This window comes from Salvelinus alpinus, chromosome 13 (assembly GCF_045679555.1).
Source record: "Salvelinus alpinus chromosome 13, SLU_Salpinus.1, whole genome shotgun sequence".
In the NCBI taxonomy this organism is placed as follows: domain Eukaryota; kingdom Metazoa; phylum Chordata; class Actinopteri; order Salmoniformes; family Salmonidae; genus Salvelinus; species Salvelinus alpinus.
Genome location: NC_092098.1, coordinates 33,934,551 through 33,957,792, shown reverse-complemented (window position 1 = coordinate 33,957,792; position 23,242 = coordinate 33,934,551). Strand labels below are relative to the sequence as shown.

General features: G+C 39.8%; 1 protein-coding gene across 1 annotated transcript in view; it reads left to right on the top strand.

Moving 5' to 3' along the window:
• The window catches only part of LOC139537579 (protein turtle homolog B-like), a 222,736-nt gene extending 200,079 nt beyond the window's left edge, over positions 1-22,657 (top strand). Inside the window, exons 19-21 of the mRNA XM_071339056.1 lie at positions 1,930-3,600; positions 12,304-12,434; positions 13,556-22,657. Of these exons, the coding sequence (XP_071195157.1) occupies positions 1,930-3,600; positions 12,304-12,434; positions 13,556-13,770 (2,017 nt within the window). The 3' untranslated portion in view covers positions 13,771-22,657. The remainder of the gene's footprint in view (positions 1-1,929; positions 3,601-12,303; positions 12,435-13,555) is intronic.
• The last annotated feature ends 585 nt before the right edge of the window (positions 22,658-23,242 follow it).

Here is a 23,242-nt window from a genome sequence, read left to right as displayed (position 1 = left end):
CACTTATGAGGTTCTCACTTTTACATATGTGTATTGTCCTCATCTGCTGTACTGCTAAAATTCATGCTATAACCAGTGTTAATACATCTTTGTCTCATAATAATATGAGCGGTGACAATCTTAACATGAAAAATGGCACATTCAGCAAATGTCATACTATATTCAAAAGTGATTTTTATAGAAACAAACAAGCCAGCATATTACATTTTATAGCTGTAACAACAGTTCTATCTAGACTGAAGTATGTGTATAGTATTGGTTGTAATAGCTATTTCTATGTATTCAACTTGTTGATATAGTTTTAGATATTATGAACCACATGAGTAGTAGATATTGAATAGTTTGCTGGAAGCATCTTGAATGTGAGTTGTGCTCTGCATCCAGTGGAGTCAGATGTGTTTGCCTGTGTCACGCACTCTACTTGAAGACCCTGCACCACGACAGACAGTGCCTTCTGCAGAGAGAGAGAGAACGTACGTGCCTCATACGTAGCAGAGAAAGAGAACGTCATTGCTTTTCAATGCGGGTCATCGACTGTCAGTTGCCTTAGAAACTCAGCCCCTCCATTGCCACCGCAGCCATCACAAGCACAGCTAGGCCTTAGTGATTCAGCAAAAAAGAGAGACTGAAAAGCCTCAGCCTTACATTGTACTCTGAATAAAGTATTATCAAAACGTCCCGATTTTTCTCTTTTCTTTTCTGGAAAATGCTTGTTGTTCCTCATTTCTTGGTATAACATAAATACTCTCTTGACTAAATGGACTTTCAAATTTCTTCCTAATGAATAAAACCCATATAACTAATAACAAACACGTAGTCCAATTTCTACAATGATGACCTTAGAATGTACTGTATTCTAAGTGGATATTCTTAAATTCAAATCACAATTTGAAATACAAATAACATGCATGTCAACACCACATATAAATATAGTGAGAACAAGGCTCGAGAGTATGTGGTCCAGGGAAGTTGAGTAATGACAAGACTTATCGAGAAAAAAGGAGGGGAAAAAGGGACAGATGCCCACTCTGCTAAAGATGGTCACCTGAGTCATCAAGATGGCCATGTCTGGGCAATGGGAATGTGTGGGTGGGGTGGGGGCATGTTAGAGCCAACCAGAGGCAATGACTATCAGAGGTTTATGAAAATCTAAGTAAATGGAAATGTCAGGTGATACAACACACACATTAAGCATTGTTATTCCACTGAGAGACACTTAATTAATGTGACTGACTTCACATCAATTACACTACCATGACTGAACAATGAAAATATTACTCAATCAGAAACGAACAGGCAGACATGATTTATAATCAGCACAGTCTCCTGATGAGCTGTTCAAGTGATGCGGTTGAGCAAATGGAAAGTTAATAGACAACATAGACTGTTAACCCTGTACACAAAATATACTTTACTCAGTGGGTCATCTGACTCCATACCAAGACCATGCACCTATGACTCAACCATGCACCTATGACTCAACAATTTATTTATAATGTTGCGTAGGAGACCAGTCCAAAACTCTAAAGTTACTGCTGCACATGGTCCCTCCATCTCCATCCTCTATTCATAATCAAATGATAAACATTCAATCCCTGCCTTGTCAGATCAAATCATTGGCGCATCGTAGCAGTGTCTGAAATCCCCATTTAAACTTCAGGCTCAAACTAAACTTAGAACAGCACATAATCTGACTTTCCAGTTCAGATAAACAATTATGACAATATTTATTTTGTTACCTAAATATGAAACACTTATAGTCAGAGCTTGGCTCTTTATTTTATTTATTCCATCGTAATTTCCAGTTAAAATGTTGCCTGGCAGTAAAGGCATCGACAGAGGTGCTTGGTTTGGTTGTTTGCTGAGTCATGTTAAAGGAGATAGGTGAGCAGGCATTGACTGGCCTTCTGTCTTTCCATTGTTTCTCAGGTTCTCCTCTGGTAAGGTGAGTCCGGAGAGCATGCGTTCCATGGGACAACCATCAGAGTGTTCTGAGGACGGGCATGGCATGAGCATGAAGAAGATCCCCCCGAGTCCTGTGAAGAAGGAAGAACTCTCCCTGTACAAGAAAACCAAGCGAGCAATAACGAGCAAAAAGTCCAAGTATGAAATGGAGGCAACCACGCCCATCGAGCTGATCAGCCGAGGCCCTGACGGACGCTTCGTCATGGACCCCAGCGACATGGAGATGATTTCCGTCAATCCCCGGCGAATTGAGGGCTTTCCCTTCGTCGAAGAGTCAGACCGCTATCCCGAATTCCGCCAGTCGGATGAGGAGAACGATGATCCCGGGCCCATACCCCCCGTCATGGCAACCCTTCGACCTCACCAAATCTCCCCCATCTCCAGCCAGGAGTCTTACCTGCAGCCACCAGCCTACAGCCCCCGCTTTCAGAGGCCCATGGAAGGTATGACCATCATGGAGAGCAGTCGGCTCGAGGCCACGGGGCAGATCCAAGGCTCCCTGCACCACAGAGCCTTCCCCCACAGCCACGGTCACTTCTACGGGTACCTTGGCAGCCCTGGGGAACCCGACCCTCCACCCCCTTTCTACATGGTAGACACCAGCCCTCTGAGCTCTGTCATGTCGTCACCACCTTACCATCCCGAAGGGCCCTTTGGTCACCACCGCATCCCTGAGGAGATGGGGGAAGGAGATATTCATCACTATGCCGTCTCAAGCTTCCCCCTTCCCCTGACGCTTACCTCTTCCTCTCGCTCCCCGGAGATCTGGCACAGACCCGATTTCCCCTTTGCAAGTCTGGAAAGGCCCCACTTCATTTTCCCACCCCACCACCCTTTGCATCTCCACCGGGAACCTTTCTTTCCTCCTCCCCATGTTCTTCCCCTTGGTGCTCTCCAGCCATCCTCTCTCCAGGTGCCCTCCTACCACGGTGTTCTGCAGCTGGAGGCCCCAAAGAGCTGTCCAGGCAAGTCTCCCAGCAAGGTCAAGCCTCAGGGCCTTCCAGTCAAGCGTTTAGCTATGCAAGAGGCACAGAGTCTAGGGAAGTTAAGACACAAAAGCCACGGTATGGGTGTGCCAGTTTTGCCTTACCCCGACCCAACAGTCCTCATGGGCAGCCCTAGCACATTCAGTAGCCTGGACACCCGGTGGTTCGAGCCCACCCCCCGGCTCAGCCCCAGGCAGGCTCGTAGGATGGAGCCTAGCATGATGGTCCTCCAACCTTCCCGCCTCTCGCCCCTCACCCAGAGTCCACTTAGTTCCCACGAGGGCTCCCCAGAGATTCTAGTGCGACCGCGTCCCCGTCCCAGCTTCGTCCAGCCCTCCATACCTCCAGAGATGTCCGAGATCACCCTGCTTCCACCCTCTTCAGCCAGCTTCTCCCGGAGGTCGTCTCCCTCTTCCTCTCCCGCCCATGGTCAGGTTAGCAAGAGGGCAAGTCCCAGCTTCCGCTCCCACATGGCCTTTGCCACCTCCGCCACAAGCTACCCGTCCCAGTCCCCGTCACCCCCCATGGAAAGCAGCAACATGTTTGGGCAGATCCCAAGTGATCCCATTGGGCAGATACCATCCCAGAGGAGAACTGAGGAGGAGGTCCTTCCGTCCGAGCCCTCTCCACCCCAGTTGTCAGCTTCAGGGTAGGTGCACTAGGCCTTCAGGGAGGGATTTACTTGTTATCTGCCCCATTACCAATTGCTTTAACTTGTTAGGTTGCGCCTTGAGTTCTGAACGCAGTTACATTGAAGACAATTTTGGTTCTACTTTTAAAAGCTAAATGCACTTGTCAGGAAAATTTGGGTTGGACTACATACCAATGTCAGTTTTTAGAGTGAAATATCAATAGATTTTTTTTCTTTTTTTCTTGACAAATGACTTAATCAAAGGATATAATTTATGATGATAAATTGACTAGGGACTCTTACATTATTCCTTGCAATGTAATTTTGCTGTATAGATTTATTTTATGGGCTTGGGAGTTCTGCCGTTTTCAACTCGATCAATGCTGCTTTTCATGTCAGACATCAACTTTCAAACATCCATCCATTGAATCTGTGAAGCACTGTACCAAACTTGTCTTTTGACAAATCCCGATTGTTAATTTTCCTCTAAATTCGGACTTGGTGGATCAACTCCTTTGTGACCTAACAAGATAAATGATTTGCTTCACAGATTACCTTACAGACCTTTCGGGGCTACAGTAAGTCTTTGGAGAAAATGCTATTATTATCTAAACCATTTCAAATGCATTGTGCAGTTTGTTTGATACAAGCCCCTAAAAGCCTGGAATCAGAGGGACATCACCACAAGATCCCTGGTTTTCCATGTGTGTCATGCTTTACCCTGCTTTCACCCAACAGGAGGAATCCCATATGTGCATCCGAATTGACTCTCAGACAAAACAAACACCATTGCTGTGTCTAACTCTTAGGCCTTTTAGGACTCCGTATTTATCATGCAGAGGGTACTTTTATGAGAGTCCATCTCAGCAGGCACAGGGGGGTCCATCCTCGTACTTAAAAGTAACCTGACTGCATGGACTGCCTCTTCCCTGAACCTTCCACCCCAACCCCATCCCTCACCCACCCCTTCATTGCCCCCAGGACATCCCAGGTCTGACTTACAGGGAGGCTTGTTGGGCGAAGCGTGTTGCAGGGATCTGTCCGCTTTCATGTGTTGCAATGTCTCCATCATTATTGATTAGGGGCAGTTGGTCGTTCTTGATGGCTCCTGGAGTCTTACCTGCTTTGTTTTTGATTGATCTCAGCTATCTGGGCAGCGTTGTTGTGACCAGGTCCTCTACACCACAATAGGTAAGGGTTGGATCCATGTCTGAAAGGGGGGGGGCAGCAGGTGGGGCTTTGAATCACCTCGTCCTTTAAAGGGGAATACGAGTCTTTCGGTCTTGCTTTGTTTAGTTTGTTACTCCAATCAACTTGCAGTTCATTTCCTTTTTTCAAAGTACTATGCATTTTGAGTCCTACAGTCTGCAATAATGTATGCATTCTGTCATAAACATGCATATGTCACCCTTTAGGATAATTGATTTGAAGGTTAGACACATACAAAGCCTTCAGAAAGTATTCATACCCCTTGACTTATTCCACATTTTATTGTGTTACAGCCTGAAATCAAAATGGATGTTTTTCCTCAACCATCTACACCATGGGTTCTTGAACTTTTTCCACCTGGAACCCAAATGAGAAATTCTGTGTTTTCCTGGGACCCACTTAGTAAAATATGCAACTACATTTACATTTACATTTAAGTCATTTAGCAGACGCTCTTATCCAGAGCGACTTACAAGTTGACTATACATACATATCGGTACATTTCTTTGCCCTTATGCCTAAAAATGAAATACCCATAAATATATTTTGATGTTTATTTTTCCCCATTAAAAACACTCCTACATACCTGTCTAGGTTGGAACTGTTGCTGTTAAAATACAATAAATCATTTCAATCTGAACTGGAATACACGGATTGATCACATCACACAGATGTATAACAGAACACACACACACACAGGCTTTTTGATAGTGCAACGCTAAGTAACAATACAGATAAAAAATGATCAGGCCTACTGTATAAATTATTGTTGATAGAAAGTCTAAGTTTGGAGCTGTTGCTCTTAAAATACATATTTTTTATTCTGAACTGGAATAAACTGATTGATCACATCACACAGATGTAGACCAGAAAACACACACATACACACAGTCCTAATGAGAGGTGGGCTCAGTTTTTGACAGTGCAACACTGAGGTCATGGTCAGCATTGACACTGTTTCTGTACTTGAGAACTCTGACTGGCATAGGTATGTTGTGCCAAACTGGATCAGAATATCTACTGCTTTCTCAGTCAGGCAGGAGACTGCTTCCTGCTGCAGATGTCACGATCGTCGTATTGTGGAAGAGAGGAGGACCAAGGCGCAGCGTGATAACAATACATCTTCTTTATTTAACGAAGACGAACACGAAACGAACACTGACAAACTATACAAAAACAACAAACGACCGTGAAGCTATATAACGAAAGTGCAGACACAAGCAACTAACGTAAAGACATAGACAATCACCCACAAACTACCTAATGACTATGGCTGCCTAAATATGGCTCCCAATCAGAGACAACGATAGACAGTTGTCTCTAATTGAGAACCAATCTAGGAAACCATAGACATACAAACACCTAGACTGAACACTGCCCCATAAACATACAAAAACCCTAGACAATACAAAACACATACATCCCCCATGTCACACCCTGACCTAACTAAAATAATAAAGAAAACAAAGATAACTAAGGCCAGGGTGTGACAGCAGATGAGCAACCCAGAACTGTGTAAGTAAGTGTTTGCCTCAAAAAGCATCTTGCTTCAATCAGTTTATTCCAGTTCAGAATAAAAAAATATTACTTGTATTTTAACAGCAACAGTTCCAAGCTAGACTTGTTTCCAACAATAATTTATACAGTAAACTGTACAGTAGGCCTGATAATTTTTCATCTTCATCTGTACTGTTTCTTACGGTTGCACTATCAGGAGCTAGTTACCTTGCTTTGGCTAACGTTAGCTATTAGCTGTGTAACGTTACAAGTCCAGCGGATTGTTTGAAAGAGAAACTCACATCTACTACTATGAGAGATAGTACTCCCTTATTTCTGCATATCATCACCTGTTATAAAATGACAACAATGCCTTGCTAGTTGACTTACTTTTCCACTTTCGAAGCAGTTTCCTGAAACATTCTGCCCTGTTCTGAAATAACTCCCTGGGTTTACCGTCATGTTGTTTGATTTGTTCGTTTTGAGAGACTCATTACTAAGCACTTCCCCACACAAAACACAGTGGGCGCTCCTCGTTATATCTCAAAGTTTGTATGAAAGAGACAAAAAGTAATCACTGTATTTGCGTTTCATTACGATTGAGCTCAGTCAGAACTTGTGGCTAGCATGAGTCCATTTCATTGCAGCAGTGAGTGATGGCGAGTGGGGATAACAAGTCAGTGGCTTGAAAGACAGCGCTGCAGCGTGTGGGTCGTGGAGTGATCTTCAAGAAAACTGCAGGAAAAAGATCCGGTAAACTGCGAAGCACACGGGCATTTCCCTCTACCTCTCCCACTCGAGCAGCTGCCAAACTGAGCAGAGACCGCTGCTAAACAGAGAGCGCAATGAACCGAGAGCTGCAGTTGCGCTTGGCCAAGTCAATTCCAGTAATTAATTAAATAATTATACATTTACGTCGCGACCCACCATTAACAGGTCCCGTCGCAACCCATACTTTAAGTAACGCAGATCTACACACAAAACCCCATAATGACAAATTGAAAACATGTTTTTAGATACAGTACCAGTCAAACGTTTGGACAAACCTACTCATTCCGTGTTTTTTCTTTATTTTTACTATTTTCTACATTGTAGAATAATAGTGAAGACATGAAAACTATGAAATAACACATATGGAATCATGTAGTAACCAAAACAGTGTTAAACAAATATATTAAACAAATGTTAAACAAACAAACAAAACAAATATGTTAAACAAATATATCAAAATATATTTTTGATTTTTGATTCTTAAAAGTAGCCACCCTTTGCCTTCGTGACAGCTGTGCACACTCTTGGCATTCTCTCAACTAGCTTCATGAGGAATGCTTTTCCAACAGTCTTGAAGGAGTTCCCACATAAGCTGAGCACTTGTAGGCTGCTTTTCCTTCACTCTGCTGTCCGACTCATCCTAAACCATCTCAATTGGGTTGAGGTCTGGTGATTGTGGAGGCCAGGTAATCTGATGCAGCACTCCATCACTCTCATGCTTGGTCAAATAGCCCTTACACAGCCTGGAGGTGTGTTTTGAGACATTGTAATATTGAAAAACATATTATAGTCCCACTAAGGGCAAACCAGATGGGATGGTGTATCACTGCAGAATGATGTGGTAGCCATGCTGGTTAAGTGTCTCTTGAATTCTAAATAAATCACTGACAGTGTCACCAGCAAAGCACCATCACAACTCCTCCTCCATGCTTCACGGTGGGAACCACACATGCGGAAATCATCCGTTCACCTACTCACAAAGATACGGCGGTTGGAACCAGAAATCTCAAATTTGGGCTCATCAGACCAAAGGACAGATTTCCACCGGTCTAATGTCCATTGCTCGTGTTTCTTGGCCCAAGCAAGTCTCTTATTATTATTGGTGTCCTTCAGTAGTGGTTTCTTTGCAGCAATTCGACCACGAAGGCCTGATTCACGCAGTATCCTCTGAACAGTTGATGTTGAGATGTGTCTGATACTTGAACTCTGTGAAACATTTATTTGGGCAGCAATCTGAGGTGCAGTAAACTCCAATGAACTTATCTTCTGTGGCAGAGGTAACTCTGGGTTTTCCTTTCCTGTGGAGGTCCTCATGAGAGCAAGTTTCATCATAGCGCTTGACGGTTTTTGCAACTGCACTTGAAGAAATGTTCAAAGTTCTTAAAATGTTCCGCATTTACTGACCTTCATGTCTTAATGTAATGATGGACTGTCATTTCTCTTTGCTTATTTGAGCTGTTCTTGCCTTATTGTGGACTTGGTCTTTTACCAAATAGGGCTACCAAACCACACCTACCTTGTCACAACACAACTGATTGGCTCAAACGCATTAAGAAGAGAGATACATTCTACAAATTAACTTTGAACAAGGCACACCTGTTAAATTAAACGCATTCCAAGTGACTACCTCATGAAGCTGGTTGAGAAAATGCCAAGAGTGTGCAAAGCTGTCATCAAGGCAAAGGGTGGCTACATTGAAGAATCTCAAATATAAAATATATTTTGATTTGTTTAACACTTTTTTGGTTACTTCGTAGTGTTGATGTCTTCACTATTATTCTACAATGTAGAAAATAGTAAAAAATAAAGAAAGACCTTGAAGTGAGTAGGTGTGTCCAAACTTTTGACTAGTACTGTATGTTTGCAAATTTATTGAAAATGAAATATAGAAATATCTTATTTACGTAAGTATTCACACTCCTGAGTCAATACTCTGTACAAACACCTTTGGCAGCGATTACAGCTGTGAGTCTTTCTGGGTAGGTCTCTAAGAGCTTTCCACACCTGATTGTGCAACATTTGCCCATTATTATTTTCAAAATTCTTCAAGCTCTCATTGCTTGACAACCATTTTCAGGTCTTGCCATATATTTTCAAGTAGATTTAAGTCAAATCTGTAACTTGGCCCCTCAGGAACATTCACTGTCTTCTTGGTAAGCAACTCCAGTATAGATTTGGCCTTGTGCTGAAAGGTGAATTAATCTCCCTGTGTCTGGTGGAAAGCAGACTGAACCATGTTTGCTTAGCTCCATTCCTTTTTTTTATCCAGAAAAAAACTCCACAGTCCTTAACGATTACAAGCATACCCATAACATAATGCAGCCACCACTATGCTTGAAAATATGGTGAAATCCTTGAGCGGTTTCCTTCCTTTCCGGCAAATAAGTTAGGAAGGACACCTGTATCTTTGTAGTGACTTGGTGTATTGACACACCAACCAAAGTGTAATTAATAACTTCACCATGCTCAAAGGGATATTCAATGTCTGCTTTTTTTTTACCCAACTATCAACAGGTGCCTTTCTTTGTGAGCCATTGGAAAACCTCCCTGGTCTTTGTGGTTGACTCTGTGTTTGAAATTCACTGCTCGACTGAGGGACCTTACCGATAATTCTATGTGTGGGGTACAAAGATGAGGTAGTCATTCAAAAGTAACGTAAACACTTTTATTGCACATAGAGTGAGTCCATGCAACTCATTATTTGACTTGTTTAGCACATTTCTACTCCTAAACTTATGTAGGATTGCCATAGGTAGCCTGTTGGTTAGAGCGTTGGACCAGTAACCAAAAGGGTGCTGGATCAAATCCCCAAGGTAAAAATATGTCATTCTGCCCCTGAGCAAGGCAGTTATCCCATTGTTCCCTGTGCGCTGTGGATGTTGATTAAGGTAGCCCCCCGCATCTCTCTGATTCAGAGGGGTTGAGTTAAATGCGGAAGACACATTTCATTTGAGAGCATTCAGTTGTACAACTCACTAGGTATCCCCCTTTCCCATAACAAAGGAATTGAATACTTATTGACTCAAGACATTTCAGCTTTTCTTTTTTAAATGATTTGTAAAAATTCAGAAAAAAATATTCCACTTTCACATTATGGGCTATTGTGTGTAGGCCAGTGACAAAAAATCTCAATTTAATCAATTAAAAATTCAGGTTGTAACACAAAAAACGGTGGAAAAAGTCAGGGGGTGTGAATACTTTCTGAAGGCACTGTATCCCTGACACAACTGTATGCTTGAGATGTATGCTAACAACACTCGTTATTTTTCGATTAAGATTGTTTTGGTTAACTACCATGACAGCTGACAGGTACACATAAAAAGCTGAAAGAAAGTCCTTGCACAAGCAAGGCCCTGACAAAAATGTTATCTGTTCTGTTGACTACAGAAGCATTATTATGTATAATGGTGTTACTTTGGCAGCTTAGCTACACTTTTTTTACTTTTTTGTGCCTTCTTTTGTGTCTTCATAAAGAATGAGCAGTAGATATCAGAGGAAATATATATTTATCTGACAAAGACAATTACAATTGTAATAGCCCTTTTCTAAGCCTACCCAAGGTTATATTATAGATTGTCCAGGCTGTAGTAGCTTGTCTCTCTCGTCTAGTCTTGTGGGTTGTGGCAATGGGCACTTTGTTATGTCCTCTTTGACTTGTTACATTCTTAGCATTCCTCTCAAGCAGTAGACATTACATTTACATTTAAGTCATTTAGCAGACGCTCTTATCCAGAGCGACTTACAAGTTGGACATACTATCCTTTCTTACTTAAGGTGCTTTTGTATAATACACCAATTAAATATTTTGGACCCATGCTCTTAGGAAATATTTTATATGATTGGCAGTCGAAACTCCCTTAACTCCAGTCAGTATGAAACAAAACACCCAAATAACCTAATTACACTTGTAAGTTTGGACTGCAGAACAGTTCTCACTACCATGTGAAGCAAGTGTCCTCCCACAACTGTTGACACACTTTCTTGATATTGTGGGGAAAGTAGCATTAGCCCAGGGTGTGAGGGGGACCAAGCACCCGCTGGTTTTAGGTCCACAGTCCTATGAAGTGCTTTTATATAATAATATAATATATACCATTTAGCAGACGCTTTTATCCAAAGCGAATTGCAGTCATATGTGCATACATTTTAAGTATGGGTGGCCCCAGGAATCAGTCCCACAATCCTGGCGTTGCAAGCGCCATGCTCTACCAACTGAGCCATACAGGACCACTTTTCGGAGTATTCCCCTTTAAAGTCCTGTTCCATGTGCAAACTGCCATGCATGCCATCGCTAAATATTGCTATTCAGTCCCCCCCAATAAACAAATATCTGAATAAACTCTTGTTACATTTGTTGTTCGTTTTGGTTTTGGCTTATTTTTCTTTATGTGACTGTTCCCAAGTAGCCATTTTCCCCTCCCGCCATCTCTCCCTGTCAGCATGGTGAAGCCCATTGTAGACAATATCCATGTCTATGAATACATATTGATGATGCTTTGTCGCTCAGCTGTGATTTTCCCTCTCTTCTAAAAGCCTTCAATTTCTCTCTGCAGCCACAGCTGGAGGACAGCCCTATATGCTATTTGTTTTCGTGTCTTGTGAGAAACTGGTGTGTTGGTGACAGAATTTGTGGGCTGCCGTTTTAATGTGCCTCGGTATCTGGATAGGAATACTCGTTCATGTTCTACAAATGACAATATTGTTTCAGATTTGCAACTGTTATTTTCAGAATAATTTTTTTTAAATAAAACATAAGAAAGTGTTGCTGTTTACACTTAAGCTTGAAATCAAATTCCGTTTGTATGGTTTATTTTTTATACATATATCTTTTCACTCCCCTCTGAAAATAACAGATATTTTTTGTAAATATTTTTTCTAAATGTTTAAGCACTGTAATAATCTTGTATACCTCACCTTGGGATAAATTGACGCATCACAACGTTGTTACAAGGATTATTATATTATTTAACAAATCATAGAACAGATGGTGTAAAATACAGGAACAGCCTAGATTCAAGTCACACAAACATACCTCTTGATTTCGTTTGGCCAAACTATTGGCTTTGTTCAGTCAGAAACCTCAGGTTGCTCCAAACCTCACATTGCTCCAAACGTTAGGTAATGTGAAGCTGAATTCATAAGGTTTGACCCTTGGACTTTGAGGGCCTCTCATGCAGACAGAGAGGTCCAGTAGACAGATGTTCCTCAGGGTTACGTGTCTTCTCCCTCCTTTTTTTTGTTCAGAAATCGTCGAGGTGAGCCGGGTGCCCCTGCGGGGTCTGAGAGGTTTGATGCATTGAGATACCAACGTATTAAAAAGGCCAAGAAGATGATGGTGGTCAACAACAACAACTCCAAGTCCAGAAGAAAAACAGGTGAGTCCTCTGGCGTTGTGGTTGTATGGTCCTGACGTAAGACAATGATTGAATAACATGCACATTTTGTGGCATACCGCTCTTTTGACAGAAATTGTGTCTGGCAGATTTGTTTTCAGTAGCCATATATATTTTTAGAGACTTCACCACAACAGGATTAACAAGGACTTTCTCTTTTACAGGCGCCAATCAAATTACATATATGCATCATACGATGCTATCTACTCAGCGGCACGCCACTATGGTGTGATAAGGTACCATGGTGTGATATTTTCCCCATCTCTGATACCCAGCCTTAGTGGTGGTAACACCAAGGTAGTTCCCTCAATGAGTTCTGCAGTTCTCCAGAAACCTAACTTTGACACCAACTTTCTCCATAGTCATGACATAATTTCTAATAATACTTACACAGGTATCAAATGACTGTAGATGATCAGTTAATACAATTTATCTTTTGAATCATACAATTCAACGTCTCACTTATTCATGTTGCATTTCTAACTCATGAACTTATTTGAACCATTGTAAGATCATTATTTTGTTACCCAACTACCTTATTTTGGTCCCAAACATGTAGGTGCCACATTTAGAAGCCCTTTAATGAATTTGAAACATTCAAACCAATAGTGTCATTCATCTGGCATTGAAATGCATTTTATGGACTGTTGGCTTCATCTGGCATTGAAATGCATTTTATGGACTGTTGGCTAGCTAGCATTTGCTAAACCCAAAGCCTACTGTAGCTATCCAAATGTGTTAATTTATTATTATTGAGGATGGGGACGTTATGATGATGTAACTAACCCAAGTAACGTTTACATTTTGCTGATTGGGAACTATCTACTCTCCTAGAGTATTGTGCGCAAATAACCATATTGTGGTGGTATGGTATGGTGAGTGGTACAGCGTAAAGTATTTACCTTGGATTGGAACTGAGCTCATTCTCTAATTCAACCACCCTGTTTTCTGACCCATGGTTTCCTGTGTGTTTTGCATGCCTCACCTTCCGGCCCAATGTCTGTCTGATAGCACCCAGGACCCTTACTCTCCACCTCTGCCCTCTTATCCTGACCTAGGGCTCGCTCACCTCTGACCTGTATGTCGCTATCCCCATCCTCCAGGTGTCTCCACCTTTCAGACCCAGCAGGACTACACCTCTCAGGTACTCCAGCCCGAAGAAGCTCTCTACCTCCGCAAGAAGAAGAAACGGCCAGTCAGACAGGACCCGTATGCCCGCTTCTCCGCTCTGCTGTACCGCCGCCCGCCCCGGGAGGACCGGAAGGCCATTTTGGCCAGCATGGATAACATGGACCCAGACCATGCCACTCTCCTCTGACACTGTGGGGGAGTCAGGTTACACTCTTCCCCCAAAATGCCACAAAACCCCACCTGGAAAATGACCTCTCAGTCTAAAGCGTTGCTCATTCCCCAGCATCAATCAATGCTTTTAAGTTCCTTTTTTAAGAGAAGTTGAAAGTAAAACAGTGGCTATCCAATGTTTCCAAAGTTTTACTCCAGTGCAAAATATTTAATTTGAGGGAAGTAATACTGTGTGCTACAACATAGATTACTTTGAAACAATTGTTCTAACCATTTGGGAAAGGACCCGTCTGAGGTTTTCATTTTCTATCTCATCTTTATACTTCAGTACAGGCGTAGCCCATTGTAAAAACGGCACATGAAGCCTAGTTAGGTCTCAGTTTACAGCACCCGAGTATCCTCACCTGCCTCACTCTGCTAGCCCTCTATCACCTCCCAGAGACTCTCCCATCCACACAGGGTTCTCACTCACATCCTACAAAATATACCTCATAGCACAGGACATGGCACCACAACGAGGCTCAGCTAGCTGAACACAACTGTATTGGCGTGTATGTTTTTTTATGATCTTATATCTTATTTAAGCAGGGTTTTGTTGAAATTTGACACAATTTTAATAACTCCAAATGTGAAAATCCAAATGGTAACAATATATACCAACATTTGATTAGGTCGATGTAGGTCTACTATAAGTCGTAGAATGATATCATGCAGATCAAAAATCTATCCCTGGGCTCTGGTCTTTTGACACACCATAACTGAAGTGTTCATAATGGCTATTAGGGAAATGGAGCATGTTATGCTTTACATATTTGATATGTTGTGGACATACAGTATACATCATCAAGTATTCTCTTGGAATCATTTAGAAGGTGATTGTACAGTTGAGTTATTCTGTATAAACATTCATTCAATTTTATTCTCCCTTAAACCCATAAAGGAATGGTGAGTATTTCCCCTTATGGGGAAGATCTGTCATAAAGTAAGCACAAAAGCTCATAGATCTATTTTGAATAGGGCGAGGGGAAGGGATTAAATTGGGATTATGCTCCATTTGAACAGAACAGGTACTACACTCTAGGCTACTGTACATCTCTCAAGGCATACAACCTCACACACTCTACACAACACAGTTACTATTCAGGTTGGACTTTGGGTGTGTCATCGTCTGGGAAAGGAGTTTGCACTGGAGCAAAATTTTGTCTTTTGCCATTTTGCTAAATAATGTTTGTTTTTGTCTTTATTTGATGCCATCTTCACTTGTACTATTACACTTACTGTAGCGTTGTGAATAGTTCCGAGGGCTCCATATCCTATTTAAAAAGTACTATAGTAATGCCAAAAATACTACAACTTCCTTAATCAATAAAAACATCACGTGTACTGTAATGAGAGGAGGATAGGATTTTGTGCCATAGTATACTATAGTATTTTTTCATTCATATGGGCCTGATTCGATGAACAAGAGGCTTATGATGGCCTTTATATGGCTTCTTCTGGTTGCCCCCTTCAGTTTTGTTTCTTTTTTGGGGGTCTTTTTTTGTCATTTTGTTCTCAATTGTTTATGAAAGTAACTGCCTTTGATGGCCATTTGCTTTATTTGTAGCCTTGGCATCTTTTTCTCTTCATGTGCTTGGAATTCCACATGGCTGTGATGAGGAGAATGTCTCGACACTTGTCTATTCTCCTTCGGAAAGGTCAATGGAGGAGCTTCTTGTGGAATAACGGCTACGCAGAGCTGCTAAAGTTTTTATTTTTTTTAAAAAAAAATTCTGTCATTGAAGGGTGCTTTTTTATAAATTGGCATGTATTATCATGTCGATATAGACATATCTGGGCTCGTCAAGGCTGAACTGTGTGTGTCATGGCAATGGGGGGTTATCTGGTGATAGTCAGAAAAGGAGAGGGGTGTTTGGAATGGTTTCACCCATACATGTAGGAACACAGGTGCTGCTGTGCACTTGAGACCAATTGCTCATATGTTTTGGTTCAACTGTTTGGTTCACTGCTGGTTTGACATTTCCCTGAATTATGTAAAGTAGGCACTTTGATTTGGGTATATTAACACATTTCCCTCATTGGGTATCTTATTGATACCCCCCCCCCCCCCCAAAAAAAAAAAGAATTATGTTTTGGTATCTGTTTCATTACTTCATTGTTGACAAAGTCAACATTTTGGGACTTTGTCAACAATGGACTAATGAAACAAATATCAAAATATAGTTTTTGTGTGGAGTTTTCCTTTAAGAGTTGCAACTTCAGGTGCTAACAAACTCACCAAATCTGAAAGTGGTATTTCTACTTGCAGAGAGATTAGTAATTTCAGAGGAATGACAGCTACCACAAATATGAAATGATACTGTAATTGATCATACTTGATGTTTTACGGTTGGTGCAATACAATTTCAACATCCATCTTGGTGCTTCTTAAGCTGGATGTGTACATTGAGTCCTAGAGAGTCTGAATCATGGATGCTAATGCTCATGTTATGTTTATTTTTTGGTGTGTAGAACTTATATACTTTGCCTGCATATGTATTTTACATCATAAACAGATGACATATTGTGGATGCCTAGTCATGTACCTTAAAGAGTTGAAAGAAAGACGAACAAAATTGCTAAAGAAGAAACTCTCAAAGTTATTCTACTATGGTTTTATGGAGCCAGGTTACAGTGTGTTCTGTTGAACTTCAAGTGAGAAACCTCAACTGAGGAACAAGTTAGAACTTGTGTCAAGTGGCCACAATTTCTTGACTTTTGTTTGACAGTACAGGACTTTTTGGATGGTTTATTATCAATTTGTGGCTAAACTGAGCCTGAGTGTTACATTTGGCGTAGTCGGCAGGATCAGGATATTCTATTTATCAGTAAATCCCCCACGTTGCACTTGTAAACACATGACATTGAGTACGGTTACATGCATACAATAATATGATTATTGTGGATAGTCAGATTAATATAATAGTTTGATTAAAAAAATTACATATTTTCAAGAAGAACGATTTCCCTAATAATCCTTTTTACATGGACACATCTGAAATCAGGCTGCCTAATGGCACTCTGATAAATGCAGAAAATCGGCAATCAAAATAAACATTCTACCACAGCGACCATGTTATTTTTGGAAAGCATATTTGATTCTGAGTTAGGACATATAAAGTTTCTATGTGAGAACTACTTCTAAGACGCATACATACATTTATTCCGAACTCACGCGGATGGTGCTAGCGCATGCGCAGATCAAATACACTGCTGGAACGCCGATTAAGGTGTTAACATGTCCTAATAATTTGAAAGATTTCCCAGAAAACCATTGTTTTAATCGACGTATGCTTACTTCGATTTTGACCTTATGCCGATTAAGATAAACAGAATAAGGTGTTTACATGACTATGGCATAATCTGCCTACTGCCATAATCAGTTTAATATCGAATTATTACTGTGCATGTTAACATTCTCACAGTATAGGCTGATACTTTAAATAATTAGCATACTATTCCCTTCCTAGACTGATGATTTTGAAATATTCCTTCATTTGTGCTGATCCAACAGGATTTATCGATACTGTAAGCTTCAATTAAAACATTTTACACGTTAAATCAAAATCAAGGTGCTTTGTTATGGCAATAACATTCAGAAATATGTTATGGTTTCTCAATTTTTTACAAAAAAATATGTATCTGCTGATTATTTAGGAATGCAAGTTGTTGGCATTTATTTTCAAACTCTCCCTCGGAAGAATTATATAAATATGACGAATCAAAATGCAAGGAACATATTCTATTATAGAAAATATATTAAATATATAAAAATATATTCTCATTCAATTGTAGCATATATTGCACAATGTATTATGAAAAAGTATATATTTTAAATAAATTGGACAATATATGCATGCAATTACATATATGCGTATATATATTTTCTGATATTTTGGATTTCATATATGAAAATGATATTTATGTAGAGTACTTTTTCCACAAGGGTGACTACTTGCACAAAATAAATTGGTAGGGGCTCAGGTAAGGAACAATACTGCCTTAGGGCATTAATATCATTGTCAAGGTAATTCAAAGAGTATCAAATCTCAACTATTATCCTGGGCCTGGTTTACCAAAAGCATCTTAAGGCTAAGTTTATCTTTGAAAACCTGAGGCTCTTTCAGATACCCATTTTACTTTTTAAGTAAACATAAGTTATAGGAACTTCTTCAAGTAATATATTATTGACACTTAGCTTTGTTTGTTTATGAGAGAAACCAGTTATGATTTATAATGGCACAATTCTTTCACTGAATTGAACCATCATCTCAGTCAAAAACCTTGTCAGCAAAAATAAACCTATTGAATGATCATGGTCATTTTAGACACATGCCAACATTGAAACACGAACTGAAGTAACTAAAGTAATATATTGTTACATTATTTACACAGTACATACAGTTGAAGTCGGAAGTTTACATACACTTAGGTTTTTCAACCACTCCACAAATTTCTTGGGAACAAACTATTGTTTTTGCAAGTCTGTCATGGGCATCTACTTTGTGCATGACACAAGTCATTTTTCCAACAATTGTTTACAGACAGATCATTTCACTAATAATTCACTGTATCACAATTCCAGTGGGTCAGAACTTTACATACACTAAGTTGACTGTGCCTTTAAACAGCTTGGAAAATACCAGAAAATTATGTCATGGCTTTAGAAGCTTCTGATAGGCTAATTGACATAATTTGTGTCAATTGGAGGTGTACCTGTGGATGTATTTCAAGGCCTACTTTCAAACTCAGTGTGTTTTTGCTTGACATCATGGGGAAATCAAAAGAAATCAGCCAAGACCTCAGAAAAACAATTGTAGACACCATGGGACCACACAGCTGTCATACCGTTCAGGGAGGATGAGCGTTCTGTCTCCTAGAGATGATCGTACTTTGGTGCAAAAAGTGCAAACCAATCCCAGAACAACAGCAAAGGACCTTGTGAAGATGCTGTAGGAAACAGGTACAAAAGTATCTATATCCACAGTAAAATAAGTCCTATATCGGCATAACCTGAAAGGCCGCTCAGCAAGGAAGAAGCCACTGCTCCAAAACCACCATATTAAAGCCAGACTACGGTTTTCAACTGCACATGGAGACAAAGATCGTACTTTTTGGAGAAATGTCCTCTGGTCTGAGGAAACAAAAATAGAACTGTTTGGCCATAATGACCATCGTTATGTTTGGAGGAAAAAGGTGGAGGCTTGCAAGCCGAAGAACACAATCCCAACCGTGAAGCACGGGGGTGGCTTGCTGTTGTTCTGGGATTGATTCACAAAATAGATGGCATCATGAGGGAGGGAAATGATGTGGATATATTGAAGCAACAACTCAAGACATCAGTCAGTAAGTTAAAGCTTGGTCGCAAATGGGTCTTCCAAATGGACAATGACCCCAAGCATACTTCCAAAGTTGTGGCAAAATGGCTTAAGGACAACAAAGTCAAGGTATTGGAGTGGCCATCACAAAGCCCTGAGCTCAATCCTATAGAAAAAGTGTGTGCGAGCAAGGAGGCCTAGAAAACTGATTCGGTTACACCAGCTCTGTGGGCCAAAATTCACCCAACTTATTGTGGAAGACTACCCAAAATGTTTGACACAAGTTAAACAATTTAAAGGCAATGCTACCAAATACTAAGTGAGTGTATGTAAACTTCTGACCCACTGGGAATGTGATGAAATAAATAAAAGCTGAAATAAATAATTCTCTCTACTATTATTCTGACATTTCACATTCTTAAAATAAAGAGGTGATCCTAACCGACTTAAGACCCTGAATTTTTACTTGGATTAAATGTCAGGAATTGTGAAAAACTGAGTTTAAATGTATTTGGCTAAGGTGTATGTAAACTTCCGACTTCAACTGTATTTATATTTACACATTTACATTTACGATATATTGTGGCCCTTAAAGTATCAGCAGAATAATGCAGAAATCTGAATAATGCAAACTGGCCTTTTGCCTTCTCCACTCAGACGGACCCTTTGTAGATATTTGTAGAATATCCCCAAGGCTGGCAAGGGCTCTGTGCGTCATATTCTGTTGTTTCTGTACATGTGTCTGTTATGTAAGCTGAATGTAGAGAGGATGATAAACACCTCTCCAAAGTTGAGCACATTACGCACATAAAGTAGCACATAACTAAATAAGTATGTAGAATAACAGTAGTGCTCTTGCTTTCAGCAACCACATTAATAATCACCAACATTCAAAAAGTTTATATATTGACCATAAATCTCTAGATAGAGGGAATAAGCCCTTTGCTATTTTTCAGAATGTACAGTTATTTAAAAATGAATGGCTTTCCCAAGGCCTAAAACATGAGACATCTGAAAAATGTCCTTTTTGAGATGTGCATACAGGCAGATTTTTTAAAAGAGTTTAACATGAAGGAAATGCTGTAAAGCATGAGGGAAGGGGAGCAGTAGAATGTCCCTCTTAAAAATATATATATATTGACCATTTAATGTGCAATGGATATGGATAAAATGTACATAGTGTATAGCAGAGAGATCATTGCATGTTAAAGTTTCTGAATGTTGCTGTGAAAAGAGGGAATGCATTTACAATACTTAATATATATGAGAAGAGAGGATAAGTAAAAAACAGGAACACTAATTTAGAGGTCATTATAATCCTCAATATTTTGGGGAATATTATACATATCTTGCCAGTATACTGAGTCAGTGGAGTGTTGATATTGAGTGCAGAGTGGTGTCACATGAGAAGGATTTAGAAATCACAAAACCGACTAACCTGAACCTTTGAATAAAACAATAGCGTTTTGCCAACATTAAGATGCAATCAAAGCACATACATTGATCCACCTCTCCCACAGTTGGGATTTGAAGCAGAGAGTACTATTGTATATCACAATGGGCAGAGGTTGAAAGTCTGTGGCTCTGGAGAGAATTGGAATGATTTAAATGGCATCGCTTGGATAGAATCACTTCCCATTCAAGGGGTTGTGGACCAACGATTGGTTAACTTTGGCGAAAATATGATGCTAGCCTAATATATTTGCTGTAATTTTGAGTTCAGCGAATAAGACCAAAAAAGTTGCTGCCTAATCATGCCACGGACTAATCAATGTACCATTTATAATGCTGAAATGCGTTCTTTAAGTTCAAGTCAAGTCTAAATGTTTTAATAATAATAATATGTATAGATATATTTTTTTGACATTTCATGACTCTGAATATTAGTATGACATGTAATAAGCAAGCTTTTGTGTGTTGTGTGTGAATACACTCTGATTTGACTGTATCATAATATCTGCCATTTAGCAAACACTTTTATCCAAAGCGACTTACAGTCATGTGTGCATTATTTTACGTATTGGTGGTCCCAGGAATTGAACACACTATCCTGGCATTTGCAAGCACCATGCTCTACCAACTGAGCTACAAACGACCATAGCTAAACTGATTATACAGTGCATTACTTCACCTACTCAATCATGTGTAACTGAGATTTCCCTTTATGTTTTTACAGATATTTGGGGCATTTGTGTAAATGACTTCAGGAGATATACAAGCAGTTACATGATGTAGTGGCCCACATCTAAACTGTACAGCGGTACATTTTACAGTTAACAATGACATGATGCTTTCTGTCAAGTATAGCAATAGCTATTTTTCTGGTGTATCTGAACCATACTCAGAGGTCATCTAATAGCGGTCATATTGTTTGCAACCTAGGGGTCGGAAAAGTAACACCTTGTAAGAGGAACTGTCATCATAGTTGTCTGCTCTATGGAAGAGGAGATGTTTGGTGCTACTACTTCATAGCAGAGCATAGAGCATTACAGAGCATTGTAAAGCCCCTATGTATTTTGGTCTTTGATGGTTGTTCTATGCCTAATTCATTAAATGAGTCTGTAGAGTAAGAACCTCTGGTGCTAAAACACAAGTTTTCAAGGACAGTGTTTTATATGAGTAATTATTTTCAGAATTTTATTTCCTCTGGTAGATCACACATGATATGTTGTTATTTTGAATATAACACTGGTAATCTCCCATACGCCAATCTGAGTTCCACACAAAATTATGTAAAAACCAAAACATAGCTGTATAACAAAATACCAAAGCATTATGTCACCCCAAGAAAATGACATTTGAAAACACTGCACAGTACTGTACTGTACACAGTCAAGTCGAGGCCAAGCAAGATGTACAGTATGAAATACAATCAACCTTGTAGGTTTACTAGTTACTAGGGGTGGCAGGTAGTCTGGTGGTTAGAGCATTGAGACAATAACTGCAAGGTTGCTAGATCAAATCCCTGAGCTGACTGGGTAAAAATATTTTTTTCTGCCCCTGAACAAGGCAGTTAACCCACTGTTCCTAGTCTGTCATTGTAAATAAGAATTTGTTCTTAACTGACTTGCCTAGTTAAATAAAGAAAAATGTGCTAAGACTCAAAAGACTACAGCAAACGCAGTGTAAATAATGTTTAAAAAAAGCATACCTTGTCATATATATTTTTTGTACATGAGAATATGATACACACAGAGTATATTGCAGAGTGAGTGGGCACTGAGTAGTGTACAGTCTGTTTCAGTGGTACATTGTGACAAGTAGCAGACCACTAGATTTCTATGTGAGTGACTGAATTATTCTAAATACTACAAATTAGTTTTAATGATTCAGTATTATAAATCAAACAGATATAGAATACATTTGGTGTCAATGGTTTTCATGGTGTATTATTTCATGTTATTTTTATTTTTATATCCACTTGTTGCTTTTTTAGATAAACAGAATCATACAAATAGAGAATATTTATATTCCACTGACACAGAAATGCCTTTGAGGCAAACCATTTCAGTTCTGTACAAAACAAAATAAATAACAAAAAAAGGGTGCAAGTGTCATCGGTTTATTAACGACTAAGATAAAGATACAGGGTTTTACAAATTGTTAAGCATAACTGGAAAGCACTGGAATTAATTCTTTACTTAATTTACCTGCAATGAATAATTTCTGACAAGTTGATCTTGGAATACGCTAACATGGCTAGCTTGGCCAATGGGAAAAATGAATAACTATGTGGCTCTACAATAGGTCCATCATTATACCAGTCTGTTCCCAAGACTGCCACAGATCCTCAACTCCAAATGTTACTGCTGGCCCGCTCAAGAACCCTCCCTGTATCTTGTCATGGACTCAATTGGCTTTTGGAAAGAGGGAAAGTTTTCATGCAGGTGTTCATTTGCGTTCTGTATAGCAGCAGATTACAATATACTGTATGTGTAATCTATATTCCTCCAGTCAACAGATTGTGCAATCAGAGATATTTTACAGCGTATGTGTATGTAACAGATATTCAATGCTGCTTTGAAAAACAATTTTAAACACATTGTTTATGGTGTAACGTATATGTTCTGCCTCTAGCTCTCAATAGGTGCAAAGATTTGATTAGTAGAGTTGCACCAGACTATAAAGATG